The sequence below is a fragment of the Melospiza melodia genome, chromosome 3 (assembly GCF_035770615.1).
Source record: "Melospiza melodia melodia isolate bMelMel2 chromosome 3, bMelMel2.pri, whole genome shotgun sequence".
Lineage (NCBI taxonomy): Eukaryota > Metazoa > Chordata > Aves > Passeriformes > Passerellidae > Melospiza > Melospiza melodia.
In genome coordinates this window covers 36,758,807-36,785,324 of record NC_086196.1, presented here as the reverse complement: position 1 = coordinate 36,785,324, position 26,518 = coordinate 36,758,807, and the positions used below count along the sequence as shown (strand labels likewise).

Below are 26,518 nucleotides of genomic sequence, written 5' to 3'. Positions count from 1 at the left end.
GAGACACAAAATTATATCAAGCTTCGAATGCCTTTAGACCTGCATCCCTGTTGAAAAGGACAGAAATCGCAATATGAGATATAAAATTCATCCTGGATGATGGGTGGAAAAGGAAAGGCATCTTGACTTTAACTTTTCAAGACAGTAAATGTGAGAAGCTATAGCAGGCAGGAAGAGGAGAAAGGTTTCTGCCTTCTGTTTTGTCATTTATTTTGACCTCTGCATGTTTTGCTTTTCTCTTGAAATTGTGGTCCATTTGTGTGATGGTTGCTTTTTCTCCCCCCTCTACATCCTGCTCTTTTCCCTTCCTGGCACAGATCTCCTCTGCACCACACTGGGAGTCAGACAGCAGTGTTTGGTTTCCCTGCCCATGGCACAGTCTCCACATGGTGGTGGTGTAGGAGAGCTCTCCACATACACACATTTCTGGTGCAACTTGAGTGCAGTTTTTGGTCTTTGCATCTCTATAAAAATTGCTCCTTCCTGTTCACTGAGCTTGTAGCATTGTTCTTGCTGGAGAGATGGACAAGTGGAATGTACTGTCCAGGAACTGCTATGAACACTGGGGTCTATGTGTGCTTAGGCAGTCAGCTATGTGTTTTCATGCCTGACTTGGCTAATGGTTGTTCACGCAATAAGATTGTAGCATGTAGAAAGGATTAAAACCTCCAGGCAAATCTTAACTTGAAGGGTAGCCTCTCTTCCAAAAGTACTTGCAGAATTTCATCAAAATCATATATGTGTATATATATGCACACATATATGCACACTGTGAATCTGTTACTGAAACCCTCGAGGAGGGACAGGGAAGGTGGTAAATATTTAGTGACAGGTATTGGACTCCTATAATAAGATTCTCAGATGGAGGTAATAGCTGTTACCATTACATATACAGAGATGGATAAATTTATGTAACACTCCCGAGTCAAAGCTATGTATTTGAGCAGGCAGCAAATCAGGGGCTTTGATGCCCTCAGGACAGTAGGGTCTCATTTATCAAAATCTTTTGGATTTTGGAGGAATGGAGCCTCTGAATTTCTCAGTGTGTTAAATTGCTGGCTCATTAAGAGTGATTTAGCATGAGGAGGGTAGCTTTCTTTTCTCCTTGTTAAATATAATGAAGTCTTCTATCACCTGACTTTCTTGGGGGTTTCTTCCAGCTTGTTTGCAGCACAATGCCAGTTGTCACGAGCATGACTTGCTGCTAGAAGCATCTTTCAGACCTCTTCATCTCTGCAGCTTTAAACTCTTTCAGGGCACTAACTGCAGTGACATGTCCTTTCAGAGATGAAAAGGGGAGCTTTGTGTATGGAGGAGGCAGCAAACGCAGTCAGCCCCTGCCTGGGTCCAAGGGCGCCGAGTCTCCCAATTCTTTCCTGGATCAGGAGAGCCGGAGGCGGAGGTTCACTATTGCTGATTCTGATCAGCTGCCTGGGTATCCCATGGAAGTAAATGTCCTACCAGCCAAAATGAGAGAAAAAACCCAGTCCTACGGTGAGTTCATTCCTCTCTTGTTATCACTGTTGTGATAAGGGCTTTGATCAGTCTGAAATTGTCTTAGAAAACTGCTTGTTGGACTTGATTGATATTAAGGCCATTTGTACAAATTGTGAATCTGAAATTCTGTATCTGAAATAATGTCTCTTAAAACTCTGTTATTTCTCTAATGAATGTCATTCAGCTGGGGTCTGCTGCTACAGAACACCATTTCCACATGTATTTTGCTTATAACATTATGTCTACTCCTGCTCTAAATGAGCAAGGCTGTTTAATCTCAGCACCTGATTTCTTATATGTCACTGGTGGAATTATCTTCAGATATTCTCTTTTTTCTGCAATTTGAGCTCCTTATTGCTTATCTCTCCTTTGCTTAACTGGGAAAAGTAAAACTTTAAAAATTGGTCTCCTCAACTTTATGTAACTCCTCGTAACCTTCTATGTTGTCTCTAGGAAAACCTCGTCCTTTGTCAATGCCTGCTGATGGAAGCTGGATAGGAGCTGCAGAACCCTTCTCTAGGCCACGAGGATCAGGGAGAAAAGGCAAGGTTTTAGGTTTTATCCCTCATTCTCTTCCTCTCCAAAATTTCCTTGGGGTGAACCACATGAAAGTGTTTAAATTAGGAATGGAGGATTGTGGTTTGCATATTGCTGAAGTGATGCAAGGTGATCATTGTTGGGTTTGGCAGAAATGCCAGATGGTAAGTGAAATTTCTGAGGCTATGCAGTGACGGGACTCAAATCTTCTGCCTCAGAGTTGTAGTGAGCATTAAAAGTTAGCTAGAATGACTAGGGCAGATCTGTACTTGTGATTTTATCGCACATTTTGCTCTTGCACACAGCCCCTTCCCTTTTTACTGCATTTAATATTGATCATGAAACTACTTTTGTGCAAAGTCTTTGTTTAGCTCACTGTGGAGGCTGTTGAAGAAGCAAGCTTGTTCGCAAATTGTAAAATGTAGGGCCTTTTAGGAGCTGCTTTTTACTGCTACTGCTGTTAGAAAGGAACATATTCTGCAGGCATCACTGAATGGGAGAGAGACAGAAGCTCATAACGTTTTGTGTTCAGTTGGATGGCTTTTTTTACTTCCCACACTGTCCTCTTCCCACCTTCTTCTGCATCTGAAAGACTATTTGAGTCCTGTTAGAGTGGGAAATAAGGATGACTAGTTTATTCTTGGAATCAGTTATGAAAGCTAATGTCTAATTGTAGGTAAAATCAAAGCTGTATTCTATTATTGTTATGTAAAAGTAGAAGTTGATAACAAGAAGCATCAACCTGGGGGGATACTAACAGAGCGATCACCAGGTGGCAGGGCTGGTTTTTGTGTGTGTGGTTTTTTGGTTGGTTTTGCCTTTGGTTTTGTGTTGCCTTTTTTTAATGCTTGAAATGTACTTAAGTGCTGCAGGCTTGGACTTAAGCTGTGTTGGATCAGAACCAAAGACCTGCCTAGTCCAGCAGGATTTCTTTAGCGGCAGCTGCCTTGGTCAGGTGTCTGGGGAAGAGTTAAAACAGAGAAAGCATCATGAATCACTGGTCAAAATCAGGGAGGGAAGTGCTTATATCTTCACCTGCAAAATTAATTTCTCTTGTCCAAAGTAATGTTAGTAGCTTTTAAGTTACCCATGAGTTATACTGAGAAGTTTATGGATTCAACTCTGGTCTCTTCAGCATTTTGAATAACACATTAGAAGAAGATTTGTTAAATATCACCTGTGATAATGATTTGCATGAAAGTAGTCTGTATCATCATTTTTGGTGTGTATGAATCTGGAATATAACAGTGAAATGGTATCTATCTCCTCTGTGTATGGATTTATTTCATAATTGTGTCACTTAAAAAACATTAAAGATGCAAAAAGCTGTGAATCTATTGATAGCTGCTTATGTCCAGTTGTTTTATGAACAAAACCCCAGATCTAGGTATTTGAAGTGTAACCAGAATACTTTTATAAAAATAGAAAATGTTAATGGAGGGTTTTGAAGTCAGCAATAATTGTTTTTTCTCCTCCTGTTTGTACAGGTGAAGATGTCCTCTGCAGGTACTTCAGCAATGAAAGGATACCCCCCATCATTGAGGAGAGCCCCTGCATGCAGCACCCTCTCTCCAGGCCGGTGTCCGACAAGCAGTTAGTGAGGGGGATGGATTATATTCGAGGCAGCAGGTGCTTTATGAACACAGACCTCCACAACAGTGCAACAATTCCCTTCCAGGAGGAAGGTGCTAAAAAATCATCGGTCACATCATCCACGAAATCCTCCTCGGCAGAGCCCTCGCTGCTGGTCAATTGGTTCACGAGACTGAAGCTGTTGACTCACTGACTTGTCCCCAGCGCTGTCACCAAGTGCCTTTGCTCGTCGGTCACACTTCTCTGCTCTGCAGCTTAACTGACACACACGGACTAATGCAGTATTCTGTTCCTGGAGAATCTCACACTTTAGCCTTTTTTTTTTTTTGTCATTTTTTGATGGATCAGAGGGTTTCATAGTGCAAGGAGGGAGGACAGATCAAGTTCCTCTTCCTGGCCAAAAACTGAAGGCGTTTATTCCCATGGAAATGAGTAAAATTTCAGTGAGGTAGAGGCCACAAGTGACCTAACCCTAACGACTCAGAGGAAGGCATTGCATTACTGTGAAGTCCAGTGGCACTTTAGTTGTCTGAAAGCTCAGAGGCTGGTGCAACTGGCAGGGTGTCAGACTATGCAGAGCTCACAGAAGTTGTCACTCTCCTGACTGGGAAAATAAGCAGGGAAACAGCAGTTTCATGCAACTTGGTGATGCTGTTTCAAGTACTGCATGAGATCAACCTTGTAAGGAAGAATTAGTGGTGTTACCACTCTTTCTCTGATATCCAGAGTTCCTATGAAGTCTTAGGAAGAGAGTTCTCTTATTCAGAGATTTTAGGAAGTTGGACTAATTTAATTATAAATCAATCCAACCTTATATATATAATCTATTGTATTTGAAATCACAGTACAAATAAGGAGCACTGAACAACTGCAGTGCTCATCTGTAAAGGTATATGGATTGCTACAACAAGCCAAGGAAATGCATCTGTAGAGGTGGTGAAAGAAAATATATTTTTTCCTTAGTTGTTTAAGAATGACTTGCTGTTAACCAAAGTAACCTTGAAAGACAGTCCTGTTGGACTTACGAGAACTTTTACAGTGGTTCAGTTTTTGAATGATGTGTTGTTTTTATGAAAAATATGTGCTATCATACACTACAATTGTAAGACATCTTGCTATTTTCTATATAGCTCTAATTTTTACCCCTCCAGAATTTTAAAGTAGCCTTGGGTATTTTGGGAGGAAAATAAAACTTGTTTAACAAAAGAGGAGGATATTAAAGAGGTATTGTTTAAGAAGGAATGTACATAAGATTGTTAGTATGCAAACAGTTTTGTTTAAAGTTATTTAAATGTCAAATATAGTTGTATATATTTTTACATTTAAACAGATAGAGTTTGTACCTTCCTGTATTGAAGTATTGGGCACAGCTTAGTCAAATGAAAAGAAAATAAGATTTTGTATTACCTTCTAATTATAAGACTAACTATTTTTGTAGATGATACATTGCTGACAGCCTCTACTCCTTTGGTCTTGCTGAAAAGAAGGATTTGTATTTAATGATTGGTGGGGAAGGAGGGGAGTTAAATGCTAGTTTGCACTCAGGACTGGGGCAGGAATCACATGTGATAACAGGATGTGAAAAACACACTGTAATTCTGTCTGTGAAGATGTCACCATTCTGCTGCAACGAGCTGATGAAGTTGTGCTACAGCCCCACAAAGAGAGACAGGGTGTTTCATTCACTTCTCAATTAATTGTGCTTGATTGTGACTCACTAATAACTGGAGAGGCTGGTTTGGCCCTTTCTGATGGAAGAAGACAGGTCTGTCTTGTGCCACTCTCCTCCACTCCCCGAGATGGCAGTCTGTACTGGACACGAACTGCTGCTCTGCAGCCGAACCCTGACACAGGTTGCTCCTGCCTCCAAGAAAAGGGCTGAAGCTGCCATGTTGTGGCCTCTGTGGTGTAGTGTAGTCCAGCCTCAAAAAGGCTGAACTAGTTCTAAAGGTGTTGTCCAAACAAGTCTTTTAAAATGGAAGTTCTGCTCATCTTCAGTGTTGTGTTTTCTGTACTTAAGAAATGAATGGGGGCCATTATGCTTAACCTCTTATTGTGTGTAGAGAATATAGAGGATGCTCTACAGTTTAGGGGTAAAAAAAACCTCCCACAGATCTAGGAATAAATCGCAGCTGATATCCTTCTGGCCTAACCTGCAAAAAATTCTGCTATTATACAGAAACTTGGCTCATCTCTTGATGTTGAAGGTACGTGTATCTATCCAGTCAAAAACTGTACCTAGGCTGACTTCCCTAATGAGTACCATGTACATTTCCAGATGTCCTGCCATGGTACAGTACTCCACAATACTCTGAAAACACTGTCATGGTGGAAAAACAATGCAGTTAATTGGAAAAGATCATAAACACCACAAAAACGGAAAATAATATTTAGTACTGTTGCATATATGTATAGTGGGGATTGTGCACTTTTGGAATGTTGAGCAGGCTTCTGTTGAAGTCTGTAGAATACATGAAAGCCAATTCCTTTGGTTTCTCTTACATAACCATTGCAAAAAAAAGTCCTTTTTTGGATGGTAATGCATGAGAGGAAACAGGACATAAAAATGAGCACTAATGGCTTGTAGAGACAGAGTGCAGGGAAATTCTCCAAGCCATATGTTTCCTCTAGTATTCATGGACAATTAAATTAATCAGTGTTTGAATTCTGGATGACCAACAGAGGTGAACACAGTACTGAGAGTATTATACTAATTTTGTGCTAATCAATGAGCCAATAGCTTGTCCTTCCTCATAAGCAGGGCTTGTTTTACAAGCAATGTGCTCCATAGTCTTGGTGCTAGATGAACAGAAAGGAGAGAGAGTAAAAGAGTAAAAATCCAAAACTTAACCAAACCAGGAAACAGATGGTAAAGACTAGCTTTAGAGTTGGAGAGCAAAAGAATTTTCTTCTTGCATAAATGTTTCTTTAGTCCAAATCTTGCATCCTGTTTTATTACACTGCCTCCAGGCAGTCTCCACAAATTGCTCTATATCTGCAATCACATCCTGAATAGACCAAGTTAAACCTCTCATCAGGCTTTAACTTAGATCTTGATGAATTCAGCTCAAACCATTTTTTTGCAGGTTTTACTTCCCTAGGAGCTTTCCTGCATTCATCATTCAATTTTTGGAATATCTTACACATGATCCGAGCAGAAAGGCTTTTGTGCTCATGCATTCTCAGAAATGCCTTTGCCAGCAGGATTGGTAGCTCAGAGGAGTGTGAATGTTGGCTTCTGCTTGAGTTTTCTGCACTAAAATATTCATCCCCCAATTTCCACCATATATCCTAGTGCACCATCTGAAAAGTGTGAGATAGAATTGCTCGTGGGTAATTGGAAAGAAGTGTTGTGTCCTTTGTCCTGCTGTACAACTGTGGCTTCTTTCTTTGCTGCAGCCTGAGCCTTACTTTGCACATGCTGTGGTTATGCAGCACATGCTCTTTGTGGCTATCACACAGGAATGCTTTTGTCTCCTTGCAGGCTGTAAGGTTTTTGTAATGGACAAGAGCTCTTGAGGAAGCCACTGACTTAACTCAGCATATTCTGTGATTCACTTAAAATGTAGAAAGAGCACTCCAAAAAACCTCAGTTTGGAGAATGAAAAAAGAGGGGTCAGGCTAAGCTAAATGTATGGGTCTGTGTTGTGTTGAATGCTGCTGCAGCTGAGTGGCAGCAACTCTGCAAAGAAAGCACCCCACACAACTGCAGCATGCACACTTGTTTCTATCACTACATTTGTATGATGCTGGAATATGAAACAAGGGCAGTCTTTCAAAGCAGTTATATATAGTTCCACACACCACACTTGAGCTGTAAGATATATTGACAAAAGCAGTCAAGAGCTGCTGTCAGTGTGTAATTTCACCAAATTCTGCTGCATCGGTTTAAAATAGTAACCTCTCTTTATCCTGTTGCCTGCACAATGCAAGTCCCTAACCATCAGTTTTGTCTTCCTTTATGATAGCAACTGCTGGTAAGATTGTGTCATTGCCAAGGGATGATGTGCAGTGGTCCGAAAACTTAGTTTGGGTTATTCTGGACTTTGTCCAAAAGTGGAAAATCAAATTTAAAAACTATTACTGCTCCAACATCACTTAGAGTTGGGATTTTTTTAAAAATACATACTAGATATTAAACAGGCAGGAGTTGTCTGTTGCATTCTTTGCCAGTAGAAGAAAAAATAAGGATTACAAACTCAGTGGAGGAAAAAACCCCAGACCTTTGGGTGTCCTCCAGTTCCTGCCAGTGAGAGAAATGTGTTTGTTTTAGCATGACATAGAATAGATGTAAACATTTCTTTTTAAGCCTCCCTGTGTGGTCACCTCAGTTATTCAGGATAATGTAAGCCACTGACTTTCTCCATTAAGTGGTTATGGAGTTATCCAATATATTTTTTTGGGAGACAGTAAAGATATTTTAGACAATTACGTGATTGATTAAGAGAGTATGGAGATGGAGTAATTAGGCATAAAGTAAGTGCCAGAGAGTGCTGAGTTATAGGGGAAATCCTTGGGGTCAGTTTGTGATTGCAGTTGCTGTTTGTTCTCTGGTGAGGGTGAATGGTCTCCATCCCAGACAGCAGCCAGGGAATCAGAGCACAAGAAGTTCAGTTTACTGTGCCATCTTCAGCTGAGAGGGATAGTTGCTCTGGCTTTTTTGGTTGTTTCTGACACCCCACACCCTCCTTGGTAAGTGTAGCAGGAGTAGGAAGTGTTGAAATGTACCTGTGGAGCAAACCTGACCAGATTCTGATGGATCACTGGGCTGTGCTGACTGATGGTGCTCAGCCACCCCATGTTCAGATGTGCTCTGGGAGTGCCTTTGCAGGTGAGGAGCCTCAGACCCTTCTGACCTTTACTTAGAGCTTTTTTTGTTTGGGCAATATTTACTGAGAGGCATACAAGATGCCACAGTCTAAACTGAGATTCATTGTTTTGACAGTGTATTTAATGCTTTGGGGTTTTTTTCCCAAGTAACTGCATGCTTCTCAGTGCTACTTATTAACGTGTTTTCCTCTTTCATCCCCCATTAGCTGTTTTCAGTACCAATGTTTCTAATAAAATCCTCACATATTTCCAGTGAAAATGTTCATAATGCCAAGTAGTCACAAATGAGCCATAAAATCTTAATCTGTAAACTGTAAAAGAGCCCCAACCAAACAAAACTCCATTAGTAAAACACAAGGAAAAAAACCACATTTTCTGCCTTGGGAATAACAACTTCATGAATAATAATGAAACTAAGGATTTTCATCAAGGTAAAAGATCAGCCAAATTTAAGTGGCTGCATCTTGGGTGATTTGTTTGATTTTATTACGTGATAGTAGAAAGTGAGGGCTGTAGTTCAGGTATTGTAGATTCTTGCAGCACAACTGTGGTGTTTAAATGTGTCTCCACAGAATGTGACCAAAGGCTTTCTTGGGTGTAACACAATTTTAACTGAAACTCTCCCACTTTACTGAATGTCCCATTGAACATGCAGAAGTCTTAATATTGTCTGGCATATTTCTTGACCACTGGTTTCTGGGGGGAAGTTGGTATAAGTTCCTATAAGTGAGTAGGATGAGAGCAAAATAAATTATGTCCTAAATTAATTATTTCCCTTTTCCTATGTCTTTCCTCTCTGACCTTTTCCTCCTTACATTAAGGCTAAGGAACTTTCCAAGAATTTATTTCACAAACAAACAGCTATAAAGTCTTTAATATTTATAGCATAATCAGTTTGTTTTGATGTCCGAGATAGTTTTGATCAGAGCCTTCCAGCAAAAATAGTGCTGCCCACAAGACAACATTTCCAAGTTCTTGATTCGTGTAAGAATTCCTCTCTGCTTAATAAACTGTTGGCTTAGACTCTGCTTTGAAGTTACTTAGACCACCCCAAGCAGTCCTTCATCCTTTAGGTCCAGACACATCAGCTTCTTATCGCTGGATAGGAAGAAAGGTCTGGTTTTTTTTCTCCTCTTTCTGAGTTTTGTAACACTGGATTCATAGTTTGCATTGGAGAGATGGGGGTAGACATCCTGCCCTTCCCTGCCTGCCCTCTCCTGCTGTCTGTGCAGTGGCTGTGTGGGGTGGAGGGACAAGAAGGCACGGGGAAACTCATCATCTAAAGCAGCAGCCCCTCTCTTCCCTCTCTCATGCTCAGGATAGGAGTGACAGGCCTCCAAATAAAAGGCTAATGGGACAAAGTACATGATTTGCAAAGCTGGTTTTCCTGTGTAAGTGTGGGAACATTGAGGAGTGACATGATGTGTCTCACAGAGGTAAAATGAGGGGAGCCATTATCTAAGAACCCAAAAGGTTTGGCAGCATGTGAGCTCCCTGCATGGCACAGGCATGTTCCACCTAGGGCTGCGCAGAGAGCCTTTACTAAAGCAAGGGGACAAGAGAGCTGGGGCTGTCTGGGAGAGGCAGTCAGGCAGATCCCCCAGGGTGCTCACACGTGGGTCAGTCTGGTCACAAGAAATGCATTTGACCTGTACTGACCGTGGCTGGCTGCTGTGCGTGGAATGGATGTGGTCTGTGTGGGAAACAGGGCTTTGAGAGGGATGTGGAAGAGGCTCAGGTTTCAGCATCGTGACTCATTTTCCCAGTGGTTGACCAAAGCGAGGGGGAGGTGTGATGGGAAGCTGTGATGAGAAGTACTCCTGCTATCTTTCTCCCTATCAAGAAATGTCAAGGACTGAAAACAAACATCACCAGAAGTCTGAAGTTCAAAAAACCTGAATCACAGCACGGCTACCAAAGCATATGACTTCTCCCACAGGTCATTCTTGCAAATATGGATTTTTCATCTAGTTTGCAATGAAGCATTTGGTGTGTTTTCAAAACGCAGAAGATTTTGGACACCGTCTGGTCTCACACAGTATTTGTTCATGTAGCTGGCTGTGAAGAGAGACATCTTGGCTAGTGAGGCTGGCTCTGGCAGCGTTGTCTCAGGGCAGGAGCTGTGAGAATTGCATCACCCTGCCTAGTTTGATACAAGGTTTTTGGCTTGGATGTGCATAATATGCCTACATTTTAAAATGAAGTGAAAGTCAGTTATAAAATAAAAAAAACATACAAAAGCCATTAGTGGGAGAAGAGATGCTGCCAAAACATTGTGCTCTGGTTGCTCTCCAGTATTCTTGCCTCATTTGCACCCCCAAGACAAAATTCCAGGTGCTTCCCTAGTGGAAGGAGGCACACTACATGACCCCAAAGGCTCGTTTCCATTGTTGAAAGCACAGGCCAAGCAACATTTCTGTTGTTTTTTTCTAGGTCTTCAGGTATTTCCAGTGATGACTAGTCTGCTCAGTCTGTTGCTACCTCCTCCCTTTGCTCAAGGTGCCCTTGCTGACAGTTTTGGCATTGTCACGCTTGGGTGCCTGCAGAAGGCACCGTTGTGTTCAACATGCTTGTGCTGCTTTTGTACTTGAGCATAAATAAGAAATTCTCCCACTAAATAAACAGGGTTTGTCAGGCAAAATGGTTTGTCCTCAGCACTAGGTCTGAGTACTAGGTTCCTTCTACTCTTTGTGTCAAACCTGATCAGTTGATTAGAGCTGTTTCTGATTTATGATTGAAAGGGTGAAATGAAAATAGGATCTTGTTGATGAAGAAGATTCAAATGAACATTTGAACAAATTAATAAAGGCCAAAGAAACTAGAGAAGCAAAACCAGGCACTAATTCTTTATATGAGCAGTGCTAAACAAAAAATACACAAAGTAAATGTGTATGTGTTTTGTGTTTTTGTGGGGTTTCATATCTCAGCCTACTGTCTGGAAACTTTTAATATTATTCTCCTACAAGTTTCTTGACAATGAAAGGTAACTGTGGGATGCTTATGATCAAGCTGCTGCTGTATTATTGTGCTGTTGTATTTTGGGAGAGCAGATTGCTTGCTACACCTGGGTTTTCTGTTCCTTTCCAGCCCTCCCACTCTAAAACCAATGCACATCACATCAAGTGGCTTTCAAAATTATAAGCTCATCACTAGATCCTCTTTTCACTGTCCTACTCAGTTCAACTTTTGAGAACAATAGCAAATGTATTTTTAAAGGCTGAAGATGCTGCAGTACCATAAGCACAGGCAGAAGTAATTATTGATTGGTTTGAGAACTGGAGCCATTGTAAGGTAACAGATATGCTGCTGTATTTAAGATGAAAAGTTTTTCTTCAAGTAGAAATTGTGTTATGTTCTTGGACTATTAAATACACTCTTGATTCAGAAATGCACAAAGCACTATTTGTGCCACTTAAAGTTCACATGGAAAAGCTGAATCATCCAAGCCATCTGAATGATGCACACTCTTTGGTAGTTGTTTTCTTCATCAGGCAGCTGGTGATCTCTCTTCCTGTATTCAGGGCTTGGGTGGGGGAGGAAAAAAGGAAGAAAGGAGTCTCCAGGGTGGGGGGAGAAGCTATTGCTTCATGTGTGCAAACTTTATGGTTTTCCTGAGAGCTCTAAATTTGTGGTAAGTTAAAATTATATTAAGAGGATTGAAGAGGCAATATATATTGCAATTAGGTTATAAAGTGTTTTTATTTTAAAGTAATAATGCTTTATGAACATTTTAGGCATTATTTGTTTATTATAAGTTATATTTCAAGCAGTTCATGGGAGAAGACATGAGATATGTGCTAGAGTAGGGGTCCTTCAGACTTGGTAGCTTCTGTGTCTCCTGCTCCCCTCTTGAAATAAGGAGGTGAACTGTGAGATTTGTTTCCTCAGTCACCAGCCAAAAAATGGTAACTCAATTTCTCTTGTGCTGGTCATGTTACCCAATTTACGTTTGCCTGCTGAAGCTCAGTGGTAATGAAGGGCTGTTTAGTGCTGAAAAATCTCCCAGGTCAGGAGTGGGACAGACATGTGACAGGGTTGGGGGGAACAGTAGTTTTGCAGAAAACCCCACACATACTCCCTGCAGCTACATCCTTAGTTTTCTAATTTAGGACGTGTCTATTTTTTTGTGGATATTTTGTTTATATTGACACTGGTGAGGAAGCTTTTTCCCTCTTTTTTAATGATCTACCTCTTTATTGCAGTCTGTCTTACCTAGTTAGATGGTAAGATTTTTTTTTTTAATCAGGCCTTGTCTTCTAGTTTTAACTTCCTGAGTGTAATGGGCTGGGGATTCAATTGTTCTGTATTGTATTTATTAGTATAGTTGAAAAGGTCTAAAGAACAGCAGAATGGAAAAAGCAGTGCAGAAAGGCTTTGCTCAGATCTTGATTGTCTGACTTTTCTTTGGGTTTTTCTTTTTTCCAAAAGCTGAAGAGGGACACAACCAGCAGGCATTCAAATCTTCTTTTGAGTCTGAACCAAACTCTGTGTGACTCTGTCAGTGTGAGTAATGAACTGCCTGGGAATTGATGGCAAATTACTTGTATTTCTAACCAACACAGAGCAGGAAAAAAGAGCTGGGGCTCTGATTCTTGGCAGATTCTTCAAGAGAACCTCTCATTAACTGTGCAAGGGGGGCACTTCCATTCCTTTTGGTGACTGTCATTTTAGGGCTGGCAGTGCCTGCAAAAACCTGAAGTACTTACCACAGCAGGTAGTTTCAGAGAGGGGGCAACAACCCCTCTTGCTTAGAAAACACTGGCTTTGGAGAAAATACCAAATCAAACTATGTTACATAGTTTTAAGAAAAGATGACTGCATTGGGATCATAAGAACAAACATTAAAGATTTATGTAAGAAATGTATAGGACAAGAGACAATAAGGTTGAATTACAGCAGAGAGCTTGAATTTGGTTGAAAAACATGATGTCAAGGAGAGTTAAGCACTGGTTTAAGATGCTGAAGGGAGCTGTGGAACCTCCATTATTTGAAGTCTTACAGAACGGGTTAGGTGGCCTCTGTCAGAAACAGCCCAAGTATAATTGATCCTGCTGGGAGGGACGGACTTAATGATCTGTTGATGTCTCTACAACCTTTTGGATTTGCAGAACTGTGAGTAGGCTGTGTGTGATTGCATCCTGCTAGAGTTCATCAAGTGCTTTCAGGCCCTTCTGGATAAAAGCCATCATGCACACTTCACCATAACCCTGGTGAAATTTGGAGGTTTAAAGGACACTGAAGCAATCAAATGAATGCATGAGGAGATGCAGTGCAAGGCTACCACACAGAAAAGAGGGATGGGGAGCACTAACATTCTGATTCAGTAATTTTGTACTTATCTAGAGTAAAAGAATAATCAAAAATTACCATTATTATTCCTTCAATTGTTGAGGTACTTGCAGAACATTTCAAAACCACCACTTTTTGTTTTGAAGAACTGTGGGGGTTTTCCTCTTAATAGAAGGAAGGTATTAGTAATGGTGCTACACTTCTGACAAGGGAAAGCATATTAATAGCTCTAAAATATAGTTTGGCCTTTTGAAATCAAGACAATAGACCTACAAAACCTGCTCTTTTATACTGCTTCCTGATAGAGTTGAGAGACACATACCCACATCCCTGCCATTTCGAATGTAATTTTTAATTTTTAAAAAGGAAAATAACTTGCAGACAGGTAGAGCAGCTCTGTGCTTATGGAAGTAGCTTGTTTCTGTATATAAGTTCCTTGTTAGAACAAGCTGTGAAGCAAAAAAGTACCCACCATAATTTTCTTTCAACCAGTGGGTGGCCCAGGGGTATGAACTTTATGGGGAGACACATGTGCGTCATGGTACCAAGAAATTAATTTCTCATGCAGTGAAAATCATCAGTGACCAGAGTCTCCAGAAAGCAGTACCAGATGTCCTGAATAGTTTGACATTCAAATCTGCAGAAAGCTCCAAAAAGGAGGAAGTGAAAGAATGGTGGGAAGTCTCTTGCAAGAAATTTTAGGGATGTGGGACTTCATTTGCACATGAGTGTGACAGCTCTTTTAAGCAAAAAGCATGGTGGGAAGTGGGACAGGCTTTGTCTTTACTACCACTCAGAGGACTGAGCCATCTGCTTTTCCATGTCATCAAGGAACACTGTCTGGTCTGCTGCCTTGACCTCTTCTGTGGAATATTTACTCTTTCCATAAGTAACACGTGTGCTTCTGCAGACCTGCCAGTACTGCCCTCTCTATGATTCACAGTGCACGTAAAGCCAGTAGTTATTTTAGGAAGCAATAGCTGAGTCTCTGCATCAGATTTCAAGATGCATTTTTGGCCAAGTTTTCAGATAATCCATTTATATGCAGTTGAAGTGCTTTGAAGATATAAAGTGCCATGTTACAGATAAGTACTGATTAGTCATGCAAATAAATAGAGATATTTTAATTAGGGCAATTTCAACATGACTCGTACTGTGGAAAAGAGCCCATGTAAACATATTAAACAGGTAATTTATTAGTGGGAGCAACCTGTGATTAAGAGTGTCTTGTTTTAATTTTTGGGGGATAATAACATACTTTGCAAAGTAACAATGCAAGAGAGTAACAGCCTGATAAGCTAAAAAACAATAACAGCCTCTGTTTTTCAAAGTATTTATAAAATTATAACTGAGATATTTATGTCTCTTCATGTCTGCTTGAGCCCCAGTACAACTCCAAGTGAGCTGGGCATGCTCATGTATGTACTGCCTGAAATGTGGCAGTCTTGCCAGCTGGTCAGTCTGAGACTAGTTATATATCCTGTGGTGCTATAGTAGCTCTGTTCTGGGATTTGCCATCACTTTTCTGCCAGGAACCTTTCTTGCAGTAGCTTTTTGTGTGTGTGTGACCTGTCAGCATCCTGACTGGGAGAGAGACAGCAAGTGAGTGGGGTGTTTGCCACGAGGCCTTCTGGTGTCATGTAGGAGGTGTGGTGAAGTGCTGCTGGGTCATTCCAGATCTAGTTCCGAGTCACTTTTGTATGTGTGTGCAATTATATGGAAGGAGAGCAGAAATGGAGGCCAGGATCAAGGTGCTGTTTTGCTAAACTTGCTCAGGAGGGCTTCTGAGAGTTAGAGCCAGCCCTTTCACGTTCTTGGATATGGTTGCATACTGCTCTGTTGCTTCCCTTGGAATCAGGATTGGGTACATCTGTGATGAGGCACGGAGCAGAATATCAGACTGTTGTTACTGATATGTGTGTGTTTATCACCTTTGACAATATATCTGGGCAATGTAAGTGATGAATACTTGATGAACTACAGGAATGCATCCATGAAATGATTCCTTGCCTCTTTGTTTTTAGTGCCAGGACTTGTTTATAGTGGAGTGTGCCAAAGTTAACCTCCAATTAAAAATCAGGAGAGGCAACAGTTTACCCCATGGTAAACACCACGTAGTGGCTCAATTTACTCTCTGTCAGTTAGTCACAACACCCACAGTCTTTTTAATTTATGACTAAAATGCAAAGGTGTAATGTAAGTGGATTTTCCAGTCTGGTTTCCTAGTTTCAGTGGAATTTGCCTGAGCTTTATATAAGTATAAAAGTATTTACATGTGTGTATGCCTGTGGGAGAATGTATATACCCATGCACTGAATTCTGTTTAAACTACTCAACCATAATATTTGAGATGGAATGGCATGACTTGTCAGCTTTGTCTTTCAGATTCAGTCTTTTACCTTTGCTAAAAACCTTCCAAAGAACTTGGACTTACAATCTGTAGTCAAGGAAAATGGGTCTTCTGTTGCCATGTTTCCCTGTTCACACAGCCCCCTTACCTAGAAAGATGATAAAACCAGGCTCAAGTGAAAGTTTACTGAAACAGCTTTTGTGTAACTTCTCACTTTATGCCTATATGAGGTATATTTCTCTCTTTTTTTCTTTCTTTTCTTTAAACAGAGAATATATAAGAATAAATTTTCACAATCATTGCAGTTCCTACTCAGTAGGTATTTGAAGTACTTACAAAGGTTCAGTGCAAAACCATTTTTAATCATTGCTATTCTCCTTCTAATGTCAGGGTTACACTTCAAGTGCAGCTGTGTGTATCTCTGCCTTTATAAAAAGAAGTCAAATTTCATTTAGAGTTGTGCTTTGAAAAAAACCCAAACAACTGCTGTGACTTTGTGACCTTTCTAAAATGTGTTCTCTGGCTTTTAAATAGGGACTTTCACTTGAAGGAATTTACAACAGATTTTCCTCAGAGTCCTTCACACTTAGATCTTGGCTTCATTCCAGAGTGTAGAAACTAGGTTTGTAATTGCCTTATTTACAAGGTAGGGTTTGCCCTTCTCTTTGTTTGCTTAACTTGTTAGATTGTAGACTATTAGGCGCCACTTAACCTTCTAAAAATGTTTTATTTCTATTTCTTTTCTGATAAATAACTATTTATTCTCCTGAAAAACCATCATCAGAATGAACAGAAAAAGTGGATTATTCTGAATTTAATTTGTAATGTAAGAGACTGGGTTTAGCAGAATGGAAGAAACTAAATAAAGTGGTCCTCAATTTGATTAGAAGATAATTTGACTTAAAATTGCTGTTGCATTTTTTCCCCCCAAAATTATGGATTTAGATAAAATTTGGGGAAAACATTGGTCTGAAGTTCCATTCCAAGCTTTAAAGAAGGCTCAAGCACAGTAAATGTTTTGGGGAACAAAACCATTATTCCCAATGGCTTTTGGCTTGAAATTGTTCATTAATTATTTATTTTTTACCATCAGTCTCTGCCTTTTGCATACCTGACTGGCTCTAGAACTAGCTTCTGATACACAGAACCAGCACAGGGACACTTGTTGGGAACACTTGTGCTTTCAGGACATGCTTGAGCCTTTCTCTTTCAAACATACCATCATATGCCCTTCGGCTTCCTCACTATCCAAAGCTGCTCCTTGTCAGTACTTTACTCTTCCCAATGATCCTATCAGCAGCTCCAGCATTCTCTTTAGGAAGAGAAAGTTAATGGGTGAGACTTAATGTAGTCCAGAGTGTGTTTGGGGACCAACTGGCTGTAAGAGACATCCAGAGTGAGGTGTTTATCTTCCCATTGTCTGTCTTCCTCACTGGACTCCTCCCACTGCAGGAAAGGGTGGCAGCAGCTCCAGGTCCCGCTAACAGGGGTGGAGGAGGAGGATGAAGAATGATGCCTCCTCCTTGCCAGGGTAAGGCTGTACCATGGATCCAGCAGAAAGCTAGCCCTCATCTGGGATTTCTGGACTATGTTTTGCTGCTGTGTTATTTAACCTTTTTTTCAAATATTGTTGTGTGAGCAGCTGGCACTTGCTGTCTGACTGGTGGTGCCATTGGGCTTTTATCTGTGTGACTCTGCTGTAGGAGAGCACTGCAGGAATTACTCAGCTGGTTGGGCTGCTGAGGGTTTCTCAGTGGTGGCTAACCCTGGTTGGATTTTCTAGTTCTCTCAGCCCTCTCTTCTTATTTCAAATAGATTGTGAAAATATTCTGAATGGTAAAAATGTACTTGTCTGTAACAGCAAGCAGATTGTGTATTACAGCCTGCTGTACTAGTCCTTTGGAAATTGTTTGCTTACATGATTTCCCACGTGGATTTTTTGTGGCATTTGACTGCTTGGCTGAACTGTGTAGACAAACTTTTGCAGTGGGAGAAAGACGTTTTGTTGTTCTCTGTGGATGAATGCTGGTATTCATAAAAATACAGTCTGTCTAGTCATGCACATAAATAAAAATCTATTCAGGATAATGATGACAAAAAGGGAACATACATATGTCAGATAGATCATATTCTGTAAATACAGACTATAATGAGGTTTGTAGAATGTATTTAACTTATGTCTTGGTCCTGCAGACAGCTATCAGCATGTGAATACATTTATGTAGCACTGTTGACTTTTAGAACTGCTCAAGTTTATAAGATTAGTCCAAAGGCTGCAGAACACACATAGTCATTTTGTTAAACTCATCCAGATTAAAGTGTTACCGTCTTCAGGCTGCGGTCATTCCTGTTTTGTGTTTCCTCACTGGGGGAAGGAAACACAGAGGTGTCTGTAGCTGTTAACTGGGAGCTGACAAGTTGTGAGTGCAGGTCCCAGGGCTGCTGCAGCCTGCCTGACTTCCCTTCCTGCCTCTCAGCCTTAGGAAAAGGAAGGTCATGGTGGAGAAAGCAATGTTTAACTCTCATAGTGTAAAGTTCTAGAAGAGGGAATATTTTCAGAAGTGTGGGCCAGTCAAGAACTAGCCATGGCTTTTTGTGTTTCCTCTTTGGGGCCAATAGGGTGACTGACTTATTGCAAGATTCAGGTGTGAAAATTCTTATTAACACCTTCAGGTTTGACATCTGGAAGGAAACAGAATGGCTTGTTAGGCCTCATCTGCCAGCTAAAACAACCAAATTTAAAAAAGGACTTTGGAGCTAAATCACTGTTTAAGGCCATTAAAAACAAGACAGAATTTATTAGATTTACTTTTTTTTTATTTTAAGAAATTTGAAGTGCATATATGTTCAATTTGGTGACAATGAGCGCTGATATTTGTAACTATATTTTTTGATACCTTGAAGACTTATGAAGCCTGGTCTCTCGGCTGACATTGAGCTGATGGTCATTCCCACACCATCACTGTTGTTGAATTGACTGAAATGTGAATGTCCAGATATCTCCTTAGAGGATAGTCTCATGCTTTATCATGTGCATGTGTGTTATCAGAATTCAGGTTTGATTGATTTCATGCCAGTGAAAAATAGTGCATAGCTGAGTGGTAATGGAAACCTGGATACAATGAATAGCAAGAGAAGAATTTACAGGGAAAGAATGAGAACAAGAAGCCTAATCTTCAGCTTTTCTATATATAGAAAACACCTCAAGGGTAAGCACATACTGTGTTGTATAAATACATTTAAAATGTGTTTTGTAGGCACATATTTTCTATGTGTTGTCATGATCAGAAACACATGTAGACTCTGAAAAGTTATGTGAAGCATGCAGAACCCTTGCTCATGCACATAAGTAGAAGCTATGCACAGTGTATATGTGTGTAAACATCCAGCTGGAGGAATAGCCACATAAGAATTATTTCAGAACCATCCCTAAGTCAGGAAGCCACAAATTATAGGCCTGAAATTTACCACACTGGCACGTCTACATAAATAAAACCAACTGGAAAGATAGGAGAGAGGAAAAACACATTTACAAATAGTATTAGGTTAGAGAAGAGGAAAAATGCTAAACCCTTTTCTTGGCTCCAGTCAGAAAGTTGGAAGATTATTACAGGCAGGAGCTTGCAGACTTGAGCTAAACAACTTCCTAGTGCTGAGTATGAGTTTGATTTTTATTTATGTATATGCATACAGTCAGGGCTTTACACATAATCATTACTTTGATAGAGGCCAAGAGGGGGCATGGTTGGATTTGTTTTTTCACTTTCCAGGTTCTTTGTCATCATCTCACTCCCTCTTTATCTCTGCCAAGTCTCTGGGATGGGATGATGTCATCTTCTTTATCTACCTAGTATCTACCATGATGAGCTCTTGATCCTGACCAAGGGTGTTGGCTCTTTCCTGAACGCTGAATTGAGAAGCAGCCATAGGAAAGCTGAATTTCTATTGCAGACAGCAACACCTCAGCTAGAGTAAACACAACTGATACTTGTCAAACCACTGAGACAACTGCTAGTTGTCACAAAGCCTTATATAGGTCTCGTTACGTCAGTGCTCTTCCAGTCCTCCCAGCCTGTGCCAGAACAAACTCCCAGAGCTTCTCTCCCCACTCGGTTGTCACACTTGCAACTTTGATTCTGCTGCAGCTGGGCTGATGGAAAAGTAGCTTGGGAAAAGTATCTGCTCTGCATGATTGGTCACTTCTCAGCCCCAGATGTTCCTGGAACTGAAGTAAGCTCAGCAGGTAAAACACAATTCTGGGAACTGAAGAGTGAGAAAAGGGGGTGCCAGTAGATCTGAAGAAAGAAAGCAAAGTCAGCATTTGTGTTTGTTTGGAGTTGTCTTTTCTTTCTGTCTCTCTGAAGAGAGTCACTGAGCAGAAGTGTAATTGACTGATGTGGAGCATGCCCACATGGTAGAGAAAGTCTGGTGCTCACCTCATCTCCTGCTCAGATCTGGGAGGTCTGTAGCACAACTGGTGAGAAGGTAGCAAGAATCACTGCTCTTCCTACTGCACTCTTCTTGGAGCTCTGCCCAGGTCCTCTACTTAACCAGCTTGGAGGATGTAAGGGAAGAGGAAGAGAAGGGAAAGCATTATGTAAGTTGAGGAAACTTCCTCACTGTCTAGCAATATCTGAATGTTTTAAATGGTGGGGTAAAAGAAAGACTTTTCTTGAGACTGCATGTCACGAAACTAGAATTGAACATACAGGTTCCACTCCATCATGTGACTTCTCTTCAAAAAAAATTAAATGGGGATGTTCCTCTGTAAGTGCCTGGAACCTGGGGGCTTTCTATAGGAGGAGGATGGGTAGGTTTAAAAAGTTTGTTTTTTTCCTTAGGCTCTGCTGTCAGACATGACAAGCAGATATTGTACATAACCCTAAGGAAAATGGCTGTCAGGAATGCATCAGCACTAATGCTGCTGTGTGAAGACTGGAGCACAGTTAGCCCCTGGACCAGAGTTGTTTCTGTGAGAGAGAACCTCCTGTTCTTGTTCTGAAAGCTGACTTCTGTTTCATTGTAACTATGGCATTGCTATCAGCTTCCTTAACTTAAAATCATGAGGGTTTGGTCAGGAATTTTGAGTCTTTACGTATTTTTATTTCCTGTACTGGAAGGCTCATTGCTGCTGTTAATGAGGTGGATAGATCTCAGCTGGCATTTAACAACAAGTACTTGTTCTGGGTGCTGACTGGGGACTGCAATCCCCACATCTGGGGAGAGAAGTTCCCCAGTGTTTTGTGGATTTACATCTGCCCTTCACAACACTTCCATCTGTAGGAGAGAACAGCCATTGCTTTCCTTGGATGATTTGAGGAACTGAGACAGAGGTAAACCAAGCTCGCTCAGCGCTGCAAAGCAAATGAGGGGATGGGAATGGGAAGGCCTTGAACTGTAAAGCAGTGCTCTTCTGCAGCTGGGCTATCTTCCCTGCTGTCAATCTCTTAACTATTCTGTTGCTGTGGCTAATTCAGGGGTGCAAGGCAGTGGTCACCAGCCATTACTGAGTGTTGGAAATGACCTGTGCCTGATGGGGTTTCTGTGCCTGCAGAGGATTCAGCTGAACTGTATTTAGTGAAGAACTTGAAAAATTAAGTCTGCAAATTAGCCCTGAGAAAAAAATACAGTTGGATATTTCTCTCTTGTGGATTAGAATGCACAGTAGGGAGAAGGAAAGGGTTTGAGCTATGGTGTGGAAAAGTTGTGTAAAGAGAGGCTTAGGGCTTGTGTTTTGTGGAGTTTCCACTACCTGCTCCATGGTGTGTGTACAGAGCACCGTGTCTTTGGGGACAAGGTGCCCATACTGCTGCCACCTGCAGCAGAAGGCTGAGCAGACAGCTGCAGGTGGGGGAGCCTCTGATGGGTATAATCATTGAAATGAACCTGTTATCTCTTACAGATTTTGGTGCAGTCAGATTTATATGTGGCATTTCTTCTAAAATATCTTCATACTTAGTTCTTAAAACCTTTCAAGCTCTGTGTCATGTTCCCTTTGAGTTTTTCTAATAAAAGAGAAATATGTGATAAGGCAGGATTGGAAAAGGAAACTTAAATATTTAATTTGACTACCACTTTTGGGATTAAAAAATTGGTTATAACTAGTGATTTATTTAATACCTTGTGCATCTGTAGTCACTAACATTTTGCACAAATGAATGCAGTTCCACATTACCAACTTCTACAATGCTTATGTTAGGTGGAGTTCCTGCAGTCATGCACAGAACTAGATATCTCTCCAGACTCTCCTTATCTTCTCTCAGAGGATAAAACGTCCCAAGGAGCATCCCACTAAATCCTGAGTCCTGCAGGCACTGCACCAGCTGTCACATTCTGCTCTTTAAACCAGGGCTTCATCCAACCTTGGTGGAGTGGCTGGACCAGGAAAAGTGCTGCTGATTGATAGAAATCTGCTGTGGTCCAACAAGTGGAAACACAATGGTTAACAATGGTTAAACACTCCATGGCTTCAGAAGGCTGGGTCATACTGGCTCAGATTTTTAATGTGGGGTTAGTCTGTGGAGAAACCCATAGCTGAGTGTTTCTGGCAGACAGCCTAAGGGGTGGGAAAGGAAGACTTTTGTAAATTCACTGCTGTACAAATGTATGCTTAATGTATGCATGCAACCCAGTATTTATTAAACAAGTAGGTTTTCATAGCAGGAGAGATGAGCAGATGTTCTGCATATGGCTGGGGCATGGTGCTGCTTCCCAGCAGAGCCTGACCCTGTCCCCTCCTGCCAGGTGTCACCAGCCCCAGGGTGTGGGGTAGCAATGTCTGCAGCCTCCCTGGCCCCTGCCTTGGCTTTGGGGTGAAGCTGTTATTGTTGCTTTGATTATTACTGTTAATCTTCCACCTCAGGATTTCTGAGAAAACATCAGTACTTAATATGTAGGGATCTTTTATTCTGATGATGAACAAAAACTTTTCTCTTATCAAGATTGTTTAGCAGGAAGTGCTTATCAAAAAAACCCAAAAAACCATCCTGGATAAAATTTATATTCCTTACAGCAGATGTTAAGGGGAATGACAATGAAAGCATTATATATCTCATCTTTATTAAGTTAAACAAATGTAGGAACCACACTGCCTTCCAGTTCAGCATCAATCTGGTCGTTAAGAAATCAAGTAACTTTAAAAAGTGGACTAAATGATGTGACAGTGTGTTCAGAGAAAAAGAGCTAAAAGGACAAGCTATTTGAAATGGCATCAAGGCTCTTTAATTGTGCTATTACTAGAAACTAAGAGTAAATATGTATCCATGTCAAGGAAGATTAAAAAAATAATATGGCAAAGATGGTGTGGGCAAACATAAAATTACAGCAGTCTGTTAGAAATAACAAGGTGTTTGTTTTTTTTTTTTTTCCCAAAAATTGGGAGTCATATCCAATAGAATAAGAATGGAAAAGACCATAAGTTCTGGTAAATATTTAGTCTTTTTGGTTTGATCGCTAAAGTCATAAAAAATGGACTGAGGAGGAAGTCACAGCAAAATCTTTTCAGATCATTAGAAACAGAAACCAGAGAAAGATTTTGATACTGTTTGAATTGTAAAAGAAGTAGGAAAAGATGATAAGACTAAGAAATAGTATTATGTGAGCTTGTACTAGATGTTTCTAGAGAAAACCCTTTTTTTTATTTTTGGTGGCAGAAATTTATAGAGCTGTCCCAAAGTGAACTACTACAATAATGAGTCTTAAAACAAATAAGTAAAAGAATCTTGTAGATCATGAACACCCACCGGTGTTCATGGAGAATTCTAGAGCAACTGGGAAAAGGAGATGCTAAAAAAGACTGTGGCATGTAATTTATTAGTTGAATTAGTACTAGAGGAAAAAGAAGAGGCAAATTACAACAAGTGGATTCATATGTATCAAGGGAGACATACTGATTTGGGGTTTTTTTTTGGGTAAAGATGATGTTCTTCATAAATACTTGGTTTTATGAGCCAATCTACATTGAAGGTGTATCCAGTTGATAGGGGATGTTTTGACACAGGTGTGTTAAATCAGAAAAGGAGTGCACTTCTGAAGCAAATCTCCAGATTATCCCCACTTGCCCTGCTGTAGTTCACATGGCAGACAGATCTTGCATTATACAAAATGAGCATTCTTAGAATAAAATTAACCAGATGTGCTCCAGGAGTGCACTGCTAATCAGTCCATGAGACTGGGCCACTGGTGATCATTAATTTGTGTGCATGGCAGATCCTTGGCACTGCACACTTTGATCTACAGATTCATTGTAGCCTGCTGCACTGCTTGCCTATGTGTGTATCACTGCAGCAGGCTTGGATTTCCAGACACCTTTTGGCAGGGCTGTAGCCAAAGGCTCGTGACAGCTAAGGCCGATACAGCTCTTTTGTGGGCTAACAGCTGATTAAACAATGGGAAGCAAAGGCTGGAAACAAAGTATGGAGAAGGGGAACTAGGGTTTCAGTGCATTAGTACTCGTCAGCTTGAAAAAAATGATTGAGAAGTAATGTAAGAGGTCTGTCAGTTATGACCACCACTGTAGAAGGATTCTTAGCAGAGCAAGGACATGCTATTCTCCTACAAGAATTGGGCAACGCTGGCCTGCAGATTACAGAGTTACTTTGAAGACCATGTGTTGTCCTTGGAACAAGACAGACCATGTACTGTCCTCTAATAGATACAAAAAAGAAGAATGAGCATTGTGCCAAGACGGGACCAGATGACAAGCATGCTGTGGGAACTGCTCACTTGGCACACCTTAGCTAAAAATGCTTATAGTGTGACAACCAATCGGTAATTAACATGTATTTGTGAATAGGCTACTTAACCAATGAGCATTATGCATTAGTGGTGTGAGACAGTGTATAGAGGAGGATAAATATGCCAAAGGGGCAAAATAAAGTGGAAGGACATGTAGCCACATTGGTGTGATTGTTGTTACTCTGCCAACTCTCCATGGGACCCTCTTCACACCACAGAGGTGGTTACAAAGTGGCAGAGAACACCCATTTTCTGCAGGAAAACTAGTATGCACAATTTGTTAAAACAATACAAACAAAAAGACACAACAAGTACCTCAAAAAAACTCAAACAAAAAAATCCCAACAAAACTGGCAGGAAATTTAAAGAAAAAAGAACTACTTTTTCACATTCTGCAAAATTAAATTGTGGCAGTTAGTGTGGATTTCATTTTGCTGAATGTATAAACGGGTTCAAAAAGCAAAGAGAAAAGTTTATGGAAGGACAAGCTCTTGAGAAATGAAGTTCTTCATACAATGAAGCTCTGCAAATCTTCCTTCAGGATGTCCCCAGACTGTGGAATGGCAGAATTCCTCATGGAGACTTCACTTGACATTGTCTCTATTCTGGCTCTTTTCCAGTACTCTGTTAATTTCCACTTTACCTTTATTCTGACACAGTTTGAGCACTACATAAAAATGCTGCTTTCATTTCCTCTCCAAGTCTGGCATATAATTAAGTAAATAAGAAAATGTAATAATCCATGAGATCAGATTTCTTCAGCTTGTTATTGAAGATACAAATACTTCCTGTCTGCATCCCCTTGGGACACCCAGATTATCCATACTCCTTTTTATGTAGCAATCTTGAGTCAAGCTCTCTAGAAAGATCTGAGGGTGAAATAGGCACATGTACCTTATTCTCTACAACATTGCATTGTCTTGTAATGCCAAATTGCTTTAATTCTGGACATGCTGCTAGTGCTGTGAAGTCTTGCAAGGGGCCTCTCAGCCTTGTGCACCACCTGTGACCTCACTTGCAGAGTCCTGCTGTATCTTCCAGCTTTGGGAAGTGGCTTGAACTTGCAGTGCTGTTTCTGTGTCAGCCTTGGGAGCAATTTTGGTGTGGGTGTTTGGACAAAGCTCAGTGCTAGCAGGGAGGTGGCACAGGGCTGGTGGAGGGGTGCTGTGCCAAGGACTACAACAATCAAGAACACCCAAAGGGCATTCAGTAGTTTCTGACTCTGAGAAGAACCAGGAAAATTACAGATGTGGTTGCAGATGTTGTAGCAGGCTGAATTACAGCAAAGGAGCTTCTTTTAAGTGGTGACACTGGAGAAAATGTGTAGAGTGTCTTAGAGAGCTGAAATTGTAAGACCAGGTGGATGGGTGTCTGGTAAGCAGTGACTGCCTAGTAATCTATGGAGAATAGATAGATGTAGAGCTCCTCAAGAGAAATGGTGCTCTTCTAAGTTTCAAAGGTCCTTTAAATTTTGCAGCCCAGAACTGGTGCAGGCTCTTGGAAGAAAGGTGTAGCAAAGTGGGAATCTGTACCACTGGCTTGTTTAATTACATCTCTCTTGCCTTCTCACTCATTATTTTTCACTGTCTGTAACCATTCACCTTTGTTCCCATCCATCTTTTTTTTTTTGTTTTGTTTTTGAGCAGACAGGGAATTCCTCAATAACGGGAGCTGTTGGAACTTTTA

General features: G+C 40.8%; 2 protein-coding genes across 2 annotated transcripts in view; both read left to right on the top strand.

The window, feature by feature from the left end:
• Nucleotides 1–5,618, top strand: part of CNKSR3 (CNKSR family member 3) — a 55,549-nt gene extending 49,931 nt beyond the window's left edge. Inside the window, exons 11-13 of the mRNA XM_063151324.1 lie at nt 1,286–1,494; nt 1,951–2,040; nt 3,522–5,618. Coding sequence (XP_063007394.1) covers nt 1,286–1,494; nt 1,951–2,040; nt 3,522–3,820 — 598 coding nt within the window. The 3' untranslated portion in view covers nt 3,821–5,618. The remainder of the gene's footprint in view (nt 1–1,285; nt 1,495–1,950; nt 2,041–3,521) is intronic.
• Nucleotides 5,619–5,808: 190 nt separating this feature from the next.
• IPCEF1 (interaction protein for cytohesin exchange factors 1) overlaps nt 5,809–26,518 on the top strand; it is an 88,675-nt gene continuing 67,965 nt past the window's right edge. The window contains exon 1 of the mRNA XM_063151326.1: nt 5,809–12,088. The gene's annotated coding sequence lies outside the window, so the exon portion shown is untranslated. The remainder of the gene's footprint in view (nt 12,089–26,518) is intronic.